At 42.6% G+C, this 15,363-nt stretch overlaps 2 protein-coding genes across 2 annotated transcripts in view; both read left to right on the top strand.

The window, feature by feature from the left end:
- Positions 1-394: 394 nt before the first annotated feature.
- On the top strand, positions 395-12,970 carry dlec1 (DLEC1 cilia and flagella associated protein). The gene is made up of 37 exons (XM_034560721.1): positions 395-481; positions 588-744; positions 845-958; positions 1,046-1,230; positions 1,487-1,706; positions 2,572-2,660; positions 3,228-3,315; positions 3,647-3,817; positions 3,921-4,057; positions 4,168-4,260; positions 4,424-4,514; positions 4,615-4,777; positions 5,109-5,301; positions 5,392-5,468; positions 5,623-5,785; positions 5,903-5,999; positions 6,140-6,270; positions 6,416-6,577; positions 6,654-6,784; positions 6,951-7,101; positions 7,364-7,480; positions 8,144-8,265; positions 8,372-8,557; positions 8,650-8,717; positions 8,791-8,942; positions 9,055-9,170; positions 9,306-9,376; positions 9,787-10,007; positions 10,158-10,304; positions 10,395-10,511; positions 10,621-10,715; positions 10,855-10,936; positions 11,078-11,275; positions 11,399-11,560; positions 11,699-11,849; positions 12,520-12,637; positions 12,761-12,970. Exons 1-37 carry the CDS (start codon positions 395-397, stop codon positions 12,921-12,923), a joined length of 4,986 nt encoding a protein of 1,661 aa, XP_034416612.1. The 3' UTR covers positions 12,924-12,970.
- A 1,639-nt stretch (positions 12,971-14,609) lies between these two features.
- The window catches only part of map3k22 (mitogen-activated protein kinase kinase kinase 22), a 36,383-nt gene continuing 35,629 nt past the window's right edge, over positions 14,610-15,363 (top strand). Inside the window, exon 1 of the mRNA XM_034560366.1 lies at positions 14,610-15,052. The gene's annotated coding sequence lies outside the window, so the exon portion shown is untranslated. The remainder of the gene's footprint in view (positions 15,053-15,363) is intronic.

Here is a 15,363-nt window from a genome sequence, read left to right as displayed (position 1 = left end):
GACGTTGCCTTTACGCTAATTAGCTAGCTTATAATAACTGTATACGTTGTATATCTTATATATATAACAGTTATATATATATTTAAATACTATAAAGACTTACCATGCAAGAAGAAAAAGGGGCGAGAAAAACATCGCGTTTTGATCCATCTATGGACAGTCACAGACCTGCGTCAGGGAAGTCACAGGTATGAACACCTGCTTCACCGAAACTTAACGTTAGCTAACGTTAGTTAGCGCTAGCTAGTTAACTAGCTAGTTAGTTAACTAACTTAGTTAGTTAAATTCTCTCTAAACACAAAGTAAAAATGACTTTACCCATCTCTGTCTTGTATATTAGGACATTTCTCACGTGTTAGCAAGCACTTTCAAGGACCTCTACACAAAAGACGTCATGGGGAAAGACACTTTGTCCAACCTCATAAAGACAAAGACTGGCCAAGGCGGCTTCCATGACAGATATGTCGAGGAGCTCCAGCAGGTGAGCTGGCAGCTAATGCTGCACAACTTTCCCGCACGCTTCACGAGTCAACAGAGGAAATCACACAGTGTTTATGAAATATGTCATTTATTTCTCAATCCCGCAGGCTCATTCTGAGTACAACCGGTCTATAAAACAGGCGGACATGCTGGAGAGTCACATCATTCAGGCCAGAGATCGGGCCGCGGCCATAGAGAGCCAGGCCTACGAGAGACAGAAGGAGCAGATGGGCGATGTTCACGGGGACCTGGGCCTCCTCACAGGTGTGATGGAAACATTGTACTGTTGTAAAAAATGACCTGTAATTTATCGATATATTTACTTTGAATATACCATTTGATGTTATTTCCTGTCTATTTTCAGTCAATTCAGCCTTTCCCTGGTGTGTGGACCAAGATCTTCTCAAAATGAACAACCTGATTTCCCCCCAGGACTACTTACCTACACACAAACGACCAGTGAGAGCACCAGCACCAAGTACTTGACCCCCTTTTGGATTCATCTTGAATTATTCATCGCCAATGTGTTTTTGGCTCAATATTGAACTCATTCCTCTCCCGTCAGTCAAATGGAATCCTGCCAAACCTACCATTGCCTCTGCCATGCACATGTCCAGGGAGCATCAGGATGATGGTTACACTCTCATGCCTAGCCCAAAAAAGATCGTGCCAGAAATGAACGAGTCAGATCTCAGCCTGACCCTCGAATCTAGCTCAGATAACCCAAGGAGGAAGAAAACTTCCAAGGAGGTGAGTAGTCACAAGCCAGAGCTATCAAAACTGATATATTTTACAATAATATAATGATATAATAATATAATATAATGATATAATAATATAATTGAAAGGAATACACAATAGGGACATAAAAAGAGCATTTCTTTAAAAAGGTCAGTTCCTCTGAGTTTTGAAAACTGATGTAATTGCAGTTCTGATCTGATAAGCCAGAGTAACTCTGGGAACAAGGGCGGCTTGATTACATCAGTGTTCTACTACTATGTTTCAGAGGCCCGACCAGACCATAACTAGACCAAATGGGAAGGATGAGCCAAGCGCCGAGGATCGGGCAGAGGGACGGAAAAAACTTCCACAGCTGAAAGATCGAAACAACTTCCTATGCAATCCTCGCTTCCTTCCTTTGAATGCACAGCAGGGTGGCGCATCCCTCATCCATCCCAGAGCCAAAGGGGGGAAGATGGAGCATGTAAAGAAAGGGGCGCAGAAGCAAGGTTACCTGGAGGAGAAGCGCACTTGCATCATCTCACAGTAAATGCTCATCATTTTGTCACAGTGCAGCGAATAACAAAAAGTCTGGATATTGCCATAGTGAGTCCCATATGTAAATCTTGTATGGGTCATACTAGATGAAATCGGCTGAGGACAAACAACCCCTCTTCAATAAAAATGACAAACACAATGTGTCACGCAATGTATCATATTTTATATCTGCCAGGTTGTTTCAGTTGTAATGATGTGTGAATTACAATTACAATTCATTACAAACAGAAAACATTACAAAAAACAAAAAGCCTTTGAGCTTGTTATGGTTCCTGCATATTGTGGGCATACATATCTTTTAATTGTTTTTACACAGCTGTAACCCAGAGACAAACATATACAGAAGCCCATCTGAAAGAGAAACAATGAGAGCTGAGTATGGAAGAGACATGTTGACTTATATTCTGCCTGCAGATACAAACACCGTTGGCCACAATATAAAAATGGGAGGATCTACTGTAGTTCACTTGTCGACTACTGTATACTACACATACACATGTATGTGGTAAGGGTAGTCAGGTCCATGTTTGGGTATATGTGCATGATTCTATATAACTTTAGGGTTAAAATACATATGATGCAGTCATAAGAAAGGTTATCTCGGGTTTGGATTAAACAAGAACCCTTTCCCTCTTCCGTCATATTCTTTGGCATATAGAGAAAGTGAAATCAGAAATGCTTGCTTTGTGGTTTTGACGTGGAAGTTAGTGCTGGCAGTGCTCGCTTGTTACTAAGCTCACCACATCCTGTGAGAGTGTTTTTATTGAGAACAGTAAGAATAATCAGCGGTTGTTTTTGTGCTCATTCTCCCTGAAAGCTCAACTAAAAATCCTGTCGCGGCCTTTCTAGCAAAACCTGCAGAGGTAGTTTTCAATGACTACAGTGTGGGACATGTCTATAAGGTATGTTTAAGTAACTTATACTGAACAATTACAATTTTACACAGAACTACCAACTGTTTTTCAACTAGAACGGGCACTCGGTAGAGCGCATACCTTCGCCGCAGCCACTTTTTGGTACTTGGCATGAGAGTGTGGGGAACAGTAAATTGATGTAACTTGATACCAGATATTGTGGTAAACATCACAAAAGAATTATGTATGAACCGCTAAGAAGGGTTATGACGTCATTCTATCATGTCGTATATCACAAGATCGGGCATTGAATTCTGAACATTTTGGCATTAGTTGCATGCCAATTCGATAAAAATGTACCGCATTTTTGACCTTTTCATGACCTTGACCTTTGACCCGATCGCTCCCAAAATCTAATCAAATGGTCCCCGGATAACAGCCAATCATCCCACCAAATGTCATGCGATTCGGTTTAATACTTTTTGAGTTATGCGAATAACAAACAGACATATTTACAAATAAATACACAGCGATCAAAACATAACCTCCGCAAAAGTATTTTGCGAAGGTAATGAGATGATGTACTGTACCATAACATATCCTGTACCGTTCTAGACTACCCTGGAGCTGAAAAACTTGACTTCTGCAAGCCGCACTATCCGAGTCATCCCTCCGACCACTCCTCACTTTTCCATTGGCCTGGGTAAGCCTTTTTTCATTATGATTGGGCCATACAGCTTCCTCATTCCTGAAGTGAGGATCATGAGGATATCATCTGCTGTCTTGAATGTCAGTGATTATTTCAAAGGCATGCAAGGGTTTTGACAATTAAAGTCATACATCTCTGGAATGCAATTGGTGTTTCCTGTTTTGTTGTTGCAACCCTGTCAGTGAACACCAGCGCCAACTACTGTATCAAACACTATAAGAAGTGAATTTAGAGAATTATGCTGTTTTTTTGGGGGGTAATTTAGAGAATTATGCTGGTGAAATATAAGAAGGGATTGATATTAATATACAGTATGTTTTGGCAGGGAGATTCCCTGGCAAGGGTGGTGTTGTTGCCCCAGGGTTGAGTTGTAAGTACACAGTGTGCTTCACTCCAGACTCCTTCGGGGACTATGAGGACTACATAGTGGTGGAGACTGCTGGACGCCCGTTTATGGTGCCCATCGCAGCCAAAAGACCCGCTCCAATACTCACATGTGAGTCACATAACAATCTACCAACCTTCCGTTGTTGTAATGCTCACGAGTGTAATTCCATCGGTCATGCATTGTTGATATTTATCCCCTAATTATCGTGCAGTACCAAGAGTTCTGGACTGTGGTTGTTGCCTGATCGGAGGAGTAACATTTGTTGAGTTCCCGTGCCAAAATGTAAGCTTAAGCGCCGGGAGCTTTTGCATCATCCCCAAGAACCAGTGGCCGGCCTCGAACCTCAGGGTAAAAATCAAACTGACACATTATCTAAAAATTACAGCAACTGTTTTAGATCCAATATTTATAAAAAGGTATCCTGCATTCCGTTTCTTTTCTTCTTTTTCTTTATATAGTCTGTGGCAAGAACATACTTTTCTGAGCAGCCACCCTTTGCAGTCAGCCCGTCTCTTTTTGTGCTGCAGCCTGGAGAGGCCACTGTAGTGGAGGTGAGTGGGTTATGGAGGTAAACAGAGAAGAAATATGTAGATGCTTCATCGGCTTCTCAGGTTACTTCCCAGTTTCTTTAGACTAACTTAGGTAACTGTGTTTGTATAGAAATTAATTCCTATAAATTCTCTGTATGCTTTAAATATTAATGTGTGTTTGCAGGTGGTGTTCTTCCCCACTACTGCTGAGAGGAGCTGTCAGGTGTTCACTATTGTGTGTGACAACTGCCAGGTGAAAGACATTTCCATTGAAGGTGAATCTTTTCAGAAAACTAGTCTATAACAAATATGACTTGTAATTTGTCTTTCGTATGATCCAAGACACTTTGTCCATTGTCTGTGTGACTTTCCCAGGTGAGGGCCAGCAGATTGCATTTGAGCTGGTATCTGTATCTGGGAAGAAGGAGCCTCCTGTGGTGGGAGAGGTGCATGACCTCACTGCGGAGCACTTTGTCCGCTTCAGCCCGTGCAACCCTCACTCTGTGCAACAGAAGAGACTCATCATTAGAAACAATGTGTAAGCCTCACCCTCTCATGTTATCGTCACTACGAAGTATGAAAAAGTATTGTGTTTTTCAAAATCCATATCATCACGTGTGCTCTTTTTGGATAACGCGGTGAGAAGGGAAACCTCTTAAATTGGAGTGCCGGGATTCAAGTCCCAGGATTAACATAGTAATTGTGTCCTCAAGTGAGAAACTAAGTACTGATTAACTACAAGACCCAGGCCTGCCGCTCCTTCGCTGACCCTGCGCAGTGGCACAAGTAGAAGAAGAGTTTACCTTTATGGATCATTAAATATCACATTAAATCTCTCTCTCTCTTTCATCCTTTCTCTGGGGCTGAAGCCACTTGGATCTGCCTTTCCACTGGCAGATCATGACGCCGAACCTGCACCCTTTCCTTCCAGGTGAAATCCCGGAGCCTTCCCATATCCAGTTCCACCTGGCCGCAGACGATGTTTTCCATGTCAGCCCCATAACAGGAGTTCTGACCCCCTTCCAGGATCAAGAGTTTCTATTCACCTTCTGCCCTAAAGAAGTACAGAAGACTACAAATACATACAACAGAAAACAATACTGTTTGGAAGCTACAAGCTGATTCATGTCATGTTTTTTCTGTTTTCCTAAGTTGAAGGATTACCACAGTGTCTGTCACTTAGTCCTGATGGAGGTTCCCCAGCTGCCACCACAGCCCACTGACAAAAGGTAAAGCTCCTGCGACTTTGTATGTACAGTAATAGAAGTGTCTGTAAAAAAACACACCACAAGGTCATGACATACAAAGATCTGACATCACACACCAAGTTTAGCACACTTCATCTAACAAAGTATTGGATTGTGTGTGTGTGTGGAAATCTAGCGTCCTTCAGCCTGTGCGCACTGGTTCCAAGGTAGGCGATGTCATCGTCATGGAGATAGAGGTCAAGGGATCAACTGAGCCGTACCAGGTCCTACTGGAGCCCTACGCTGTTGTTATCCCCGGGGAGATTTTTATTTGCTCGACCACCCGCAGGCAATTCAAGGTCAAGTCACGTTTTCCTTACGTTAACTATAAATGACCAATATTACATTTCCACCAAATGATTTTGTGCCACAATTACAGTTGTTCATGGTTGTTTCTGTCTCTTGTGTGCTTGAAGATGTGGAACCACAGCAAAACCTGCATCTTTTTTCAGTGGGAGAGAATAAGCAACAGCAGCCACATAATTGAAGTAGAGCCCTCTGCTGGTAGCATAGGTGTGTCACACAGTACAATGGAGAATAACAGACAACATTCTCCTTTTTAATAGTTTCACTAGAGTTTGTACATTATGAATTGTAAACACCATTTAAATTAGTTGATTTATTGGTTCATTACTGATTGATCTGTCTTCAAGAGGAAAACGAGTGTTTCGACTTCGACCTGGTTTTGAGTGGAGGGAAGCCAGAGAGGGTTGTGACCAGTCTGGTTTGCTCCATAAAGCACTGCCCCGAGCCCGTCACTTTGGCCGTGGAAGTCTCTTTTAAGGTTATAATCTTAACACAATCACACAATTATGGCTTTAGTCCCCACAAAGTGCTGTACTATTCCACAATGCTAGATTGTTGCTGTGATATTCCTAGTTAATCTGTGCGCTGTGACCTCTTTGTGTTCATCGTTTGACTTTGGACAGGGTCCCATAGTGACCGTCAGTGTGCCCAGTGTGGAGTTTGGGCTCATGAAGCTCGGGGAGCAGACACAGACCACTCTGCTCCTCACTAACATTACCCAGCAGGAGGCGAACTGGACACTGAAGGAGAGGTGTGACCGTCAGCAGGACCACCAGGAGATACAGGTGCTGTACACTAGACACTAATATAGCAACATATTTGTGATAAAACATTACATCTATATGAATCTCTGTTGCTTAGATCTCAGTGGAACCACGCACAGGTGTGCTGTCCCCCTTGGCCTCTTGCAGTGTGGATGTGCTATTTAGTCCCCATTTGTGCCAGCGATATGAAACAGAGCTGGTGTTGACAGTGGAGAATGGAACCGGATGGTAATGATGCTCAGCTGCATACAATTTTGGCGTTCTTCTCTTTGAGATGAAATCACCACTGTACTTAAAGGAAGCTCTGTGCAGAGGGGCCAGCCCGACAATAATGATGTTGCTCAGCGTTCTGCCCCATTGATAACCAGTAACACTATCTGTGTGTTTGTTGCAGTCACCTGTCGGTGCAAGCAGACGTGCAGTGTCCACAGGTGTGTCTGCTGAACTGTGAGCTGCTCTTCTCTGAACTCTACCTTGGAGTTGCTGCAGAGGGAACCGTCACTATCTTCAACCAGACGCTGCTGCCTTCACACTTCAGCTGGATGGTACGCTGGCATCACTACATTTCATCACCACTTCATTTACTGTGAGAAGAATGGATGATGCAATGAATGCTGCTGACGTGTTAGAAACCCCCGGTGTGTTTGAATGATTGCAGAGCATAATCTGTAACATATGTAAGTAAGGCTGTTTGTATGCAAAGTATCAATTAGAGAATGCCTCTTTATTTTTTTCTATTTCTCAGAGATAAACGTATTTCGTGACTATCACTACTTGGTGATCTGAGTTTTTCATTCTCCCCACCAGGATCAGCTCCAGGGTAAACAGGCTGAACTGTGCTCAGCCAGTTTTGACCCCTCTTCTGGCTCACTGGGACCTAATGCCTGTTTGGAGATCACAGTTCATTTCATCTCTCACACAGATGTAAGTATCAAAGTTATTCAAGTTAGTTTCTTTACTGTCAAATATTCCCCAGCAAAACCTAATATTTGAGAGTTGTTTGAGAGGTATTTAAATCATATCCTCCGCATTTGATTGAACAGGCTTATAATGTAGTAATGTCCACACGCACCTTGTTGCTAAAAGTTGAATATTGATTGATGGATGTCATTATCCATCCATCCATCCATTTTCAATACCGCTTATCCTCATTAGGGTCGCGGGGGCGCTGGAGCCTATCCCAGCTGACATAGGGCGAAGGCAGGGGACACCCTGGACAGGCCGCCAGGGATGTCATTATATTGGCTGAAATTTATTTTTAATGAGCTGATGTAACCACATGCTATATTTTGTTTTATAGGTAGAAAAGGTGATTGGATTTTGATATCAGAAGAATTTCTTTTTTTTTAATCTATTCTTTTGTGTGCGTATATAGCGAAATAGGTACATAATATGATTATGATAATAATTCATTTTTTCCTTAACACACCAGAAGATCACAAGATTTGTCACTTATCAACTGAGTGTGTTAAGAGTTAAGGAGGCACATTGCACTACTTGTACTATACTGTGATGCCAGCAGCTAAAAGATGCACTGATTCTATTTTTTTAAGATGATTGCGTTGTAATATGTGTCTCTTTGTCCAGCTGGATCTGACTGAGGTGGCTGCTCTCTGTGAGGTCCAAGGGATGAACTCTCCCCTTGTTGTTGGCATCACGGCTTCCAAAACCAAGAAACTCAGTGTGTCCTACTCACTGCCCAGTGTCTGGTAGTAACCTTGGCTTAAAGTCTATTATCTCACCACCTAATAATAGCGTCACTAACTCCACAGTATAAGTGTTTGGTAAGTCACGGTCGCTTTTCTTTGCCTTCAGCTCTCCTCCAGATGACGAGAGACCCTCAACACTGTTGCTCGACTTTTGTGATGACGTCATTTTGAACAGAGCCGTTACTAAGCAGTTATTGATAACCAATCAGACTGCTATCCCGGCCCCTTTCCACATAGAGGCAGATTATTTCACATGCCATGCCTCAAAGCCAAACAACCAGTCAGAGAAAAGGTGAAGGGGAGCCATAGCTCACTAACATGAATAATAAATCAAAGAGGGACTCTTGTTCTGCAGATGTGACACGTGCTGCATTTTATTCGCAGAATGACATACGTCAAGAAGCCGCTCCACTATGTTCAAGCTCAGAAAATAGAAGAAAAAGCACTTAAGGGTAAGCTTAGCTCCTCACTTTTAAAATGGAAGCAGATTGAGTGCACACTCAAACCTTCTGTATCTATTGGCAGAGTTTGTGAGCAGCCTGCTGGCTAATGGAAAAGGTGCAGCTTTCTTTGTCCTGCCAGACACTGGGATGCTGGGAGCCTTTGAGACCCAGACTGTGGATGTCACTGCCTACACGGACATGTGGGGCGAATACAGAGATCACCTCATATGCAAAGTATGATGCCATACAATGGGATGTTACACATATTTAAGGATTAGAGATGATGTCACGCTTCATTTGGTTGCAGACTGATAAATAATGTTGAAATAAAATGTTCCTCCTGTAGGTGGGGGACCTCAAGCCCACGCTCATTCCCATGCAGATGACGGTGACAGGCTGCCCACTCTACTTCCAAATCACAGGCCCACGTCCAGACAACCAGAACCAGGGACCAAAAACACAGTCTGTTCCCCAGTCTTTTTCTCCAATTTACATACACTAATGTTGGCATTACACAGTATATATATATTTCTATATCTATATAGATATAGATATATATCTATACATATAGTTTGACATACCTGTTTGCATCATTAGGTTTGGCACTCATGTGTCAGGAGGTGACACGGTGTCTCGTTCTCATCGCATCCACAATCCGACCATGTTTGGTAAGTGAAAGTGTTTCATGTGGCTGGTTAACAATACCCACAATGCTCCACATGAAGCTCTTTAGAGTCAACAATTGTACAGCGTCTGAATATTTGTTTGTTTTCTGCAATACAGCATCAATTTGAATATTGCTTATTTTATTGTTGCTGGTTCAGGTGCATCATTTCTGATCTGGCATTTATTTATTTAGATTTTGTATATAAAATATTTACATTGTATTTTAAATTAAGGGGCTGGACTTCTGGATTTCTGAGCAACACCAAAGTCTCCGCTTGGATAATGTTTGATTGTGTGTTCGTCTGACTACTGCAATAGCAGTATGTCTTTCATATGTCTTTCATACTGTGACCTCTGACTGACTTTTTGAGGTTAATAAAGTGATCTAATCTAAATCTTTGCATGCCGCCAGATATTCGCCTGGACTGGGAAACATATAACATAGATCAGAATGACCATAAACTGGTGGACGTTGTGGTGGCATATGGAGACACCTTTCCAGTTAAAGATGCTGATGGCAACGAGGTGTTAAATGGAGCATTAAGGATTTCTGGTGGGAGTGCTCAAACAGCCTGGGAAGGAAATAAGACCTCAGGTTCTGAGGGGACGAGCTCCCCCCTCTGTAGCATGACCGTGAGTACATTTTATATTGCAACACGGATACATGAACATAAACTTTAATGACTTTCAGGACGATGCCTCTGGGAAATTCTTGTGGTTACGATGCCAGTGAGTGAACCCACATTTCATTGGCTCAAACCGGCTTAATCCTATTGATTCCAGAGTGGGGAAGCAAAGGAATATGTATCCGAGGAAGAGGAAACCTGTCTCTATCCCTCTCCTGCAAAGAAAAAACTCTTGTCTGTTCACATCAGACCGCATGTGGGCGACCTCTCGGATTACCCATACTGCATCACACCCCAGCAATTAGTACGTTGATAAGACTTCCATCCATTTTTCCACTCTGCTTCTAGCCATATGAATAACGATGCATTATCTGTTTCTATTGTTTATCTCAAGGTGATTCCAGCAAAGAGCAGCAGCACCATCCATGTATCTTTCACTCCTTTGACTGGGTCAGGTTGTGAGTCCAGATGTGTGGGCCTGGCTCTGGGCTTCATGGGACTAGACTCTGAGGTAACAGACTCAACACACTAAACAATGTTTTCAATTTTTTAATTTTTCAATCTGGGAAATGCCAAACATTAGATGATTATTATTATTATTGTGTTGTGTTTGTTTACAGATGGCTGCCTGCGTCCCGGGTAAAGTTGTGAGAGCTCAGGGTTTGGATTTGGAGCCCGTCAGAATTGATCTACTCGCAGTCGTTAAGCCGTCATTGTAAGCAATTACAATCATATCAAGTCCCTAAAATCCCTAATGAATCCAACTCTGTTTATGTTTCCTGAATTAAAAGAGGTTAGGCAAGAGGCGGTCTGATTAAGTTTCATATCTTCCCCTTGGCTCCATGTTGCTGCAGGCTGTTGGTGCAGATAGAGGAGGATGAGGGGGTGCTGGAGTTTTATGCCTCAGCCGGTGATTTACTGAAGGCAGAATCAGAGGTCGGTCTGAGAAATCTACAACACCAATCAAAAGCACTCTGACACACAGAAGTGCATGCATGAAGTATTGATCCCAAGGGTGCACAGTATTTCAGACCATTCATGCTCAGTGGTGGCTTCTCTGGTTGTTTTGCTCCCTAGCTGGTAGTTCGTGAATTTGACACCACACGGGCCTTTCAGCTGAGAAACAACTCAGAAATGCTCCTCCACTTCAGCCTGGGGACTCAGCCTCCCTTTAAGGTGGTGAAGCAGCAGCTTGAAGTCCGGACCAGCAGCTCCAGCGACCCACCTACTGGTGACAGCCAGGCTCTGGTGCTGCACCCACAGCAAAGCATGCAGGTGAGATGAGGAGAGTCAGTCATGTTTTAGATATTATTAACTGTACATATAGGAGCAGAAAGATGTTCATCTCAAGGATGGTCCTGTATCTTGTTAGTTGTACTCTTTTGCTGTGAAACCCAGGTGAAGGTGGCCTTCCACTGCTCCCTGCCCCTTCTGGACCATGCAGACCAGGCAGAGGAGGAAGTCCCTCCGGGGGTGACGCTGATCCATCGTGCAGGAGAGGGAAGGAAGCTGAGGTTCCAGCAAAACCTCCTGATTCACTACAACGACAACAGATTGCAGGTCAGAGACACTGTTGGGAATCTCAACGGTAAAAAAGTGTGAAAGGGGAGAAAAAAGAAAAGGAACGTTTTTAATAATTTTGTACACGTTTATAGGCAGTTGAGCTCACAAAGTTAATTTCTTCTCCGCTCCGTGCAGACGGTGCCTCTCTGTGCCTGTTTATATCTCCCTACGATGCGTCTGTCCAGGGACAGCATCGACTTTGGGTTCTGCTTCGTGGGGCAGACGCTGATAACAGAAGTCAACCTCCACAGAAACAGAGCCCTCACTTACTGGAAATCAGTTATTGGTAACTACTGAACTGTCTGCTATATAGTTGTGGGTATTCTCTTCACTGGTCTTACGTTAGCTCTGGGGTTTGTTGAGGTCTTTAATTTATGTATAACTTGGCTAAACTGACTGGAATTATGCTTTTTATTTTTCGGGGAAGTAGGTCAGAAATCTATTTTCCTTAAATGTTTCCCCGATACAGATCGTTACATTTATTTGCAGGTATCAAATAACAACAAAGAACAGGGATAGTCATCTTTAATCTTTATTTAATTAAATGCATCTGGAGTATCGACAAAAGAGATGGAGATGGAAGTGAGATGGTTCACTCCTTGGCTACTTCCATCATCACCTACAGAAAATATATGTTTAAATTATTTTTTGAGTGAGTTAAGATAAGACCATCCTTTATTAGGATGTTGCTAGATTTACTAGCCGACGTGGTATTTTACAAGCCGGCAAGCCTTATTGTTGAGCCCTGGGTGTCTGACTCATCTTCGTTATTAAAACCAGTTTGTAGCCCAGTTGATCAATTAAAAATAATGAGAGAGTTTAACATAAAACGATTTCCTTTTGTTTGCTGTAATAATTGTATTGTCACATCACAATTATGAGGCATACTCCTTTGTTCGCGTGGCTCGTTGACTTCCAATCCCCCCGCGTGTTTCTTTGTGTCTTTGTTTTTGTAGAGTCGGATGAAGGAGACTCCCATGTGTTCAGAGTCACACCAGACTTCGGGCTCCTCAGGTCAAAGGAGCTTAACGTCACCAGCTGCAGCCACTGTCTCCAGATCAGCTTTACTCCCAGGTAACAAACCACAGACAGCTGTAACAGAGTCGATTATGATAAGCTCATACTACAAAGTTAACGTTTCACTACCATATTCAACACATGCTTGAGTTTCAGATGTTTGCATACTATGTGTTCCAGTGAGGACGGAGTGTTCAGGGCCGTTGTGGTAATCCAGTCCCCTCTGATGAAGACCCCCCCCACTCTGCAGCTCCAGGGAACCGGATCCTTTGACAAAGTGTACAGGTCCAACTCGATGTCCTTAAAACATCACAGTCGCACAATCACCACCTGTTCTCCTTAAATCAACTTGTTCATTTAGGAATGTAAATAAATATGCGGAAGCACTTGTCAGGTCTCTCACTTTATTACGTGTTAAATGGCTTTTAATAATAAGTACATTATGAACTTGTGAATGGGTTTCTATCAAGATAGTACATTGAATTACAGTCATTCATTCTGTATGTTTACATATTAATGAAGGTTTTGTGCTGTTAAATATTAATGTGAGTTCAGATGACACATGTAAGTGCATTGTGCTCAATCACCTGCTATTACACATGTATGTAACATAGATGTATTAACACCAAAGGTACAATAACATTAGCTATTTTATGCATGTAAGTACTAAGTCATGATTTCTAGTCTTCCCCTCTAGACCAATAAGTCAAAAACAAACCTCACAATCATCGTTTGGGATTGTCCACTTGGAATCTCAGCTTTGCTCGCAGGAAATCCATTGTGTACTCTAAAGTTTGATCTGTAAAAAAAACAAATCCACAGCATTTGTTATTTGTTGTCTGTGGAGCTCACCTGACTGGCAAAGGCCTCATTGATTTCCAGCAAGTCGATATCAGCCTCGCTTTGAGGGGAAATTGATTTTTTTTCTAGAAGACCCTTTTAGTGAAGATGAAAAAAGGCCGCCACGAGGATAAACAAACGTATGTGAACAGTAAAAAAGCTTTGAGTGCAGACCTGCAACTCGTCTGCATCCCTCACCTGCTTACAGTATTTCATAGTAATAATAATAATCATCTAATGTTTGGTATTTCATAGTATATAACATCAGTTTGATTGCTTTTCATGATTCTGGCCACAAAGGCATCCTGCAATTTATCTCTCTGAAACATTCTCCAAAGTGATGCTCTAAAAGCAACAAGAACACACACACACACAGCCTGTTATTGTTCATTACAGCTGTCTGTGGTGTTCATCTTGAGCACAGTTCAGCGTTACAGAAGTCTACAAGTCCTAAGAGATGCAAATGTCAAATTTATATTCATTACAGTGAAGCAGTCTTACAGGGGATTTGTGTGATCACAATAAAACTGCTGTGTAGAGCTAATATGAAGAGAGTGATGCTGCAGACAAGGTCAGTGGAGCATTTGTTATTCCGATTGCCCGGTCTAATATGCCAAAAATAAGAGACAGGACTGCCCGGGGATATATATTTGTGCCCATTATAAATTATTTTGGTGCACAGGTAATCTCTTCGAGCTTGAAGTGTCCTGGTTCTGTCTGACAAGAGCACAACACACGTTACAATACATGCTGCATGGTCTGTTTCATCAACACCGAACATTAGTCTGGAGCTCACGTTGACACACTTGCTAATTGAACACAACATGCTGTCCACGCTGCCAGAAAAAATAAATGACTGGGGGGGGGGGGGGGGATGTTTACAGATGTAAACGGGCAAGATCCAAGTTCCTAATGGTTCCTGGAGACACAGTAAAGGGAGGAATCTTTGGTTAATGGTTGTCAATCTATCGTTAGGGTTGAGTCATTAGTGCACCATTTATCTTTATTTGTTTTTTACTATATATATATATATATATGTGTGATTAAGAATATGAGGTTTTCTTTCTCCAAAAAGGCCTATTTGAAGCAGTTGTTGTGCTTGCTCCAAGTGTCCACGGGGAGGCGCTGCTCCCCGGACTTTGACGCCGCTGACTTGGAAACGCACCACCGGAGAGCGTCACCACTTCCTGGAGCTCACGTTGTTGCTGACATCAGAGGCGCAGCTCCAGGGGAAAACTCAGCTCCTCTGTAGCGTGTGTGTATGCGTGTGTGTGTGTGTGTGTGTGTGTGTGTGCGGAGACAAGCAAAGAGCAGGCTGAAAAAAAAAAAAACTTTCCTCTGGAACATATCAGCTATTGCAGTGTGTTCCTCTCTGTAAACACAGCTCTGGATCACGCACCCGGGAGGAGAGGAGCTCTTTCTGCCTGAACACAGCTCGTGTTTGTAAAGCTTCAGCACTGAGCGCAGTTTCCGGATATCAGTCCACTGTTTTGGGGGAAGATTTGCTCTGCATCTGCTGGGATTTTTCCGCTCTTCCTGACGTGTATCTTGTGATCATTTACACTCGCCAATTAATTCATCCTCATTCATCCTGCAGCCACAACTGCAACATGGAGACACATTGATAACAAGGTAAGAGTCTAGATGATAGATCTCGATTTGTTTTGTGAGATCACTGCTTTTAGACTGTTATTTCCTCTTTATGGCAAATGCAATGCCAGTACAATAAACTAGAGCTGCAGATTATAAAGTTGGTCATCGGCAGTTTAAATAGCTGTTCCACTAAAACACAAACGTGCAGTCTGTTTACTGAAAGCAAACTTACTGAATAGTACTTCATGCAAGTGGGAACTGTTTCCTGAACAACTACAGATGCATTTCATTGTATTCTGTCTACAGTAAGTATTGATTTGGATAAGTAGAGGCACATAATCAGCCCTATA

This window comes from Cyclopterus lumpus, chromosome 20 (genome assembly GCF_009769545.1).
Source record: "Cyclopterus lumpus isolate fCycLum1 chromosome 20, fCycLum1.pri, whole genome shotgun sequence".
NCBI classification, from domain to species: domain Eukaryota; kingdom Metazoa; phylum Chordata; class Actinopteri; order Perciformes; family Cyclopteridae; genus Cyclopterus; species Cyclopterus lumpus.
Note: the sequence above shows the minus strand (reverse complement) of the source record. Positions and strands in the feature narration are given on the sequence as shown.

Excerpts from the sequence above, each read along its gene's own strand:
- dlec1 (XM_034560721.1), top strand. The coding sequence starts at position 395 with ATGGGGAAAGACACTTTGTCCAACCTCATAAAGACAAAGACTGGCCAA. Across the intron at positions 4,778-5,108 it reads CTCATCATTAGAAACAATGT|CCACTTGGATCTGCCTTTCC; the intron begins GTAAGCCTCACC and ends CTGGGGCTGAAG. Across the intron at positions 5,469-5,622 it reads CCACAGCCCACTGACAAAAG|CGTCCTTCAGCCTGTGCGCA; the intron begins GTAAAGCTCCTG and ends GTGGAAATCTAG.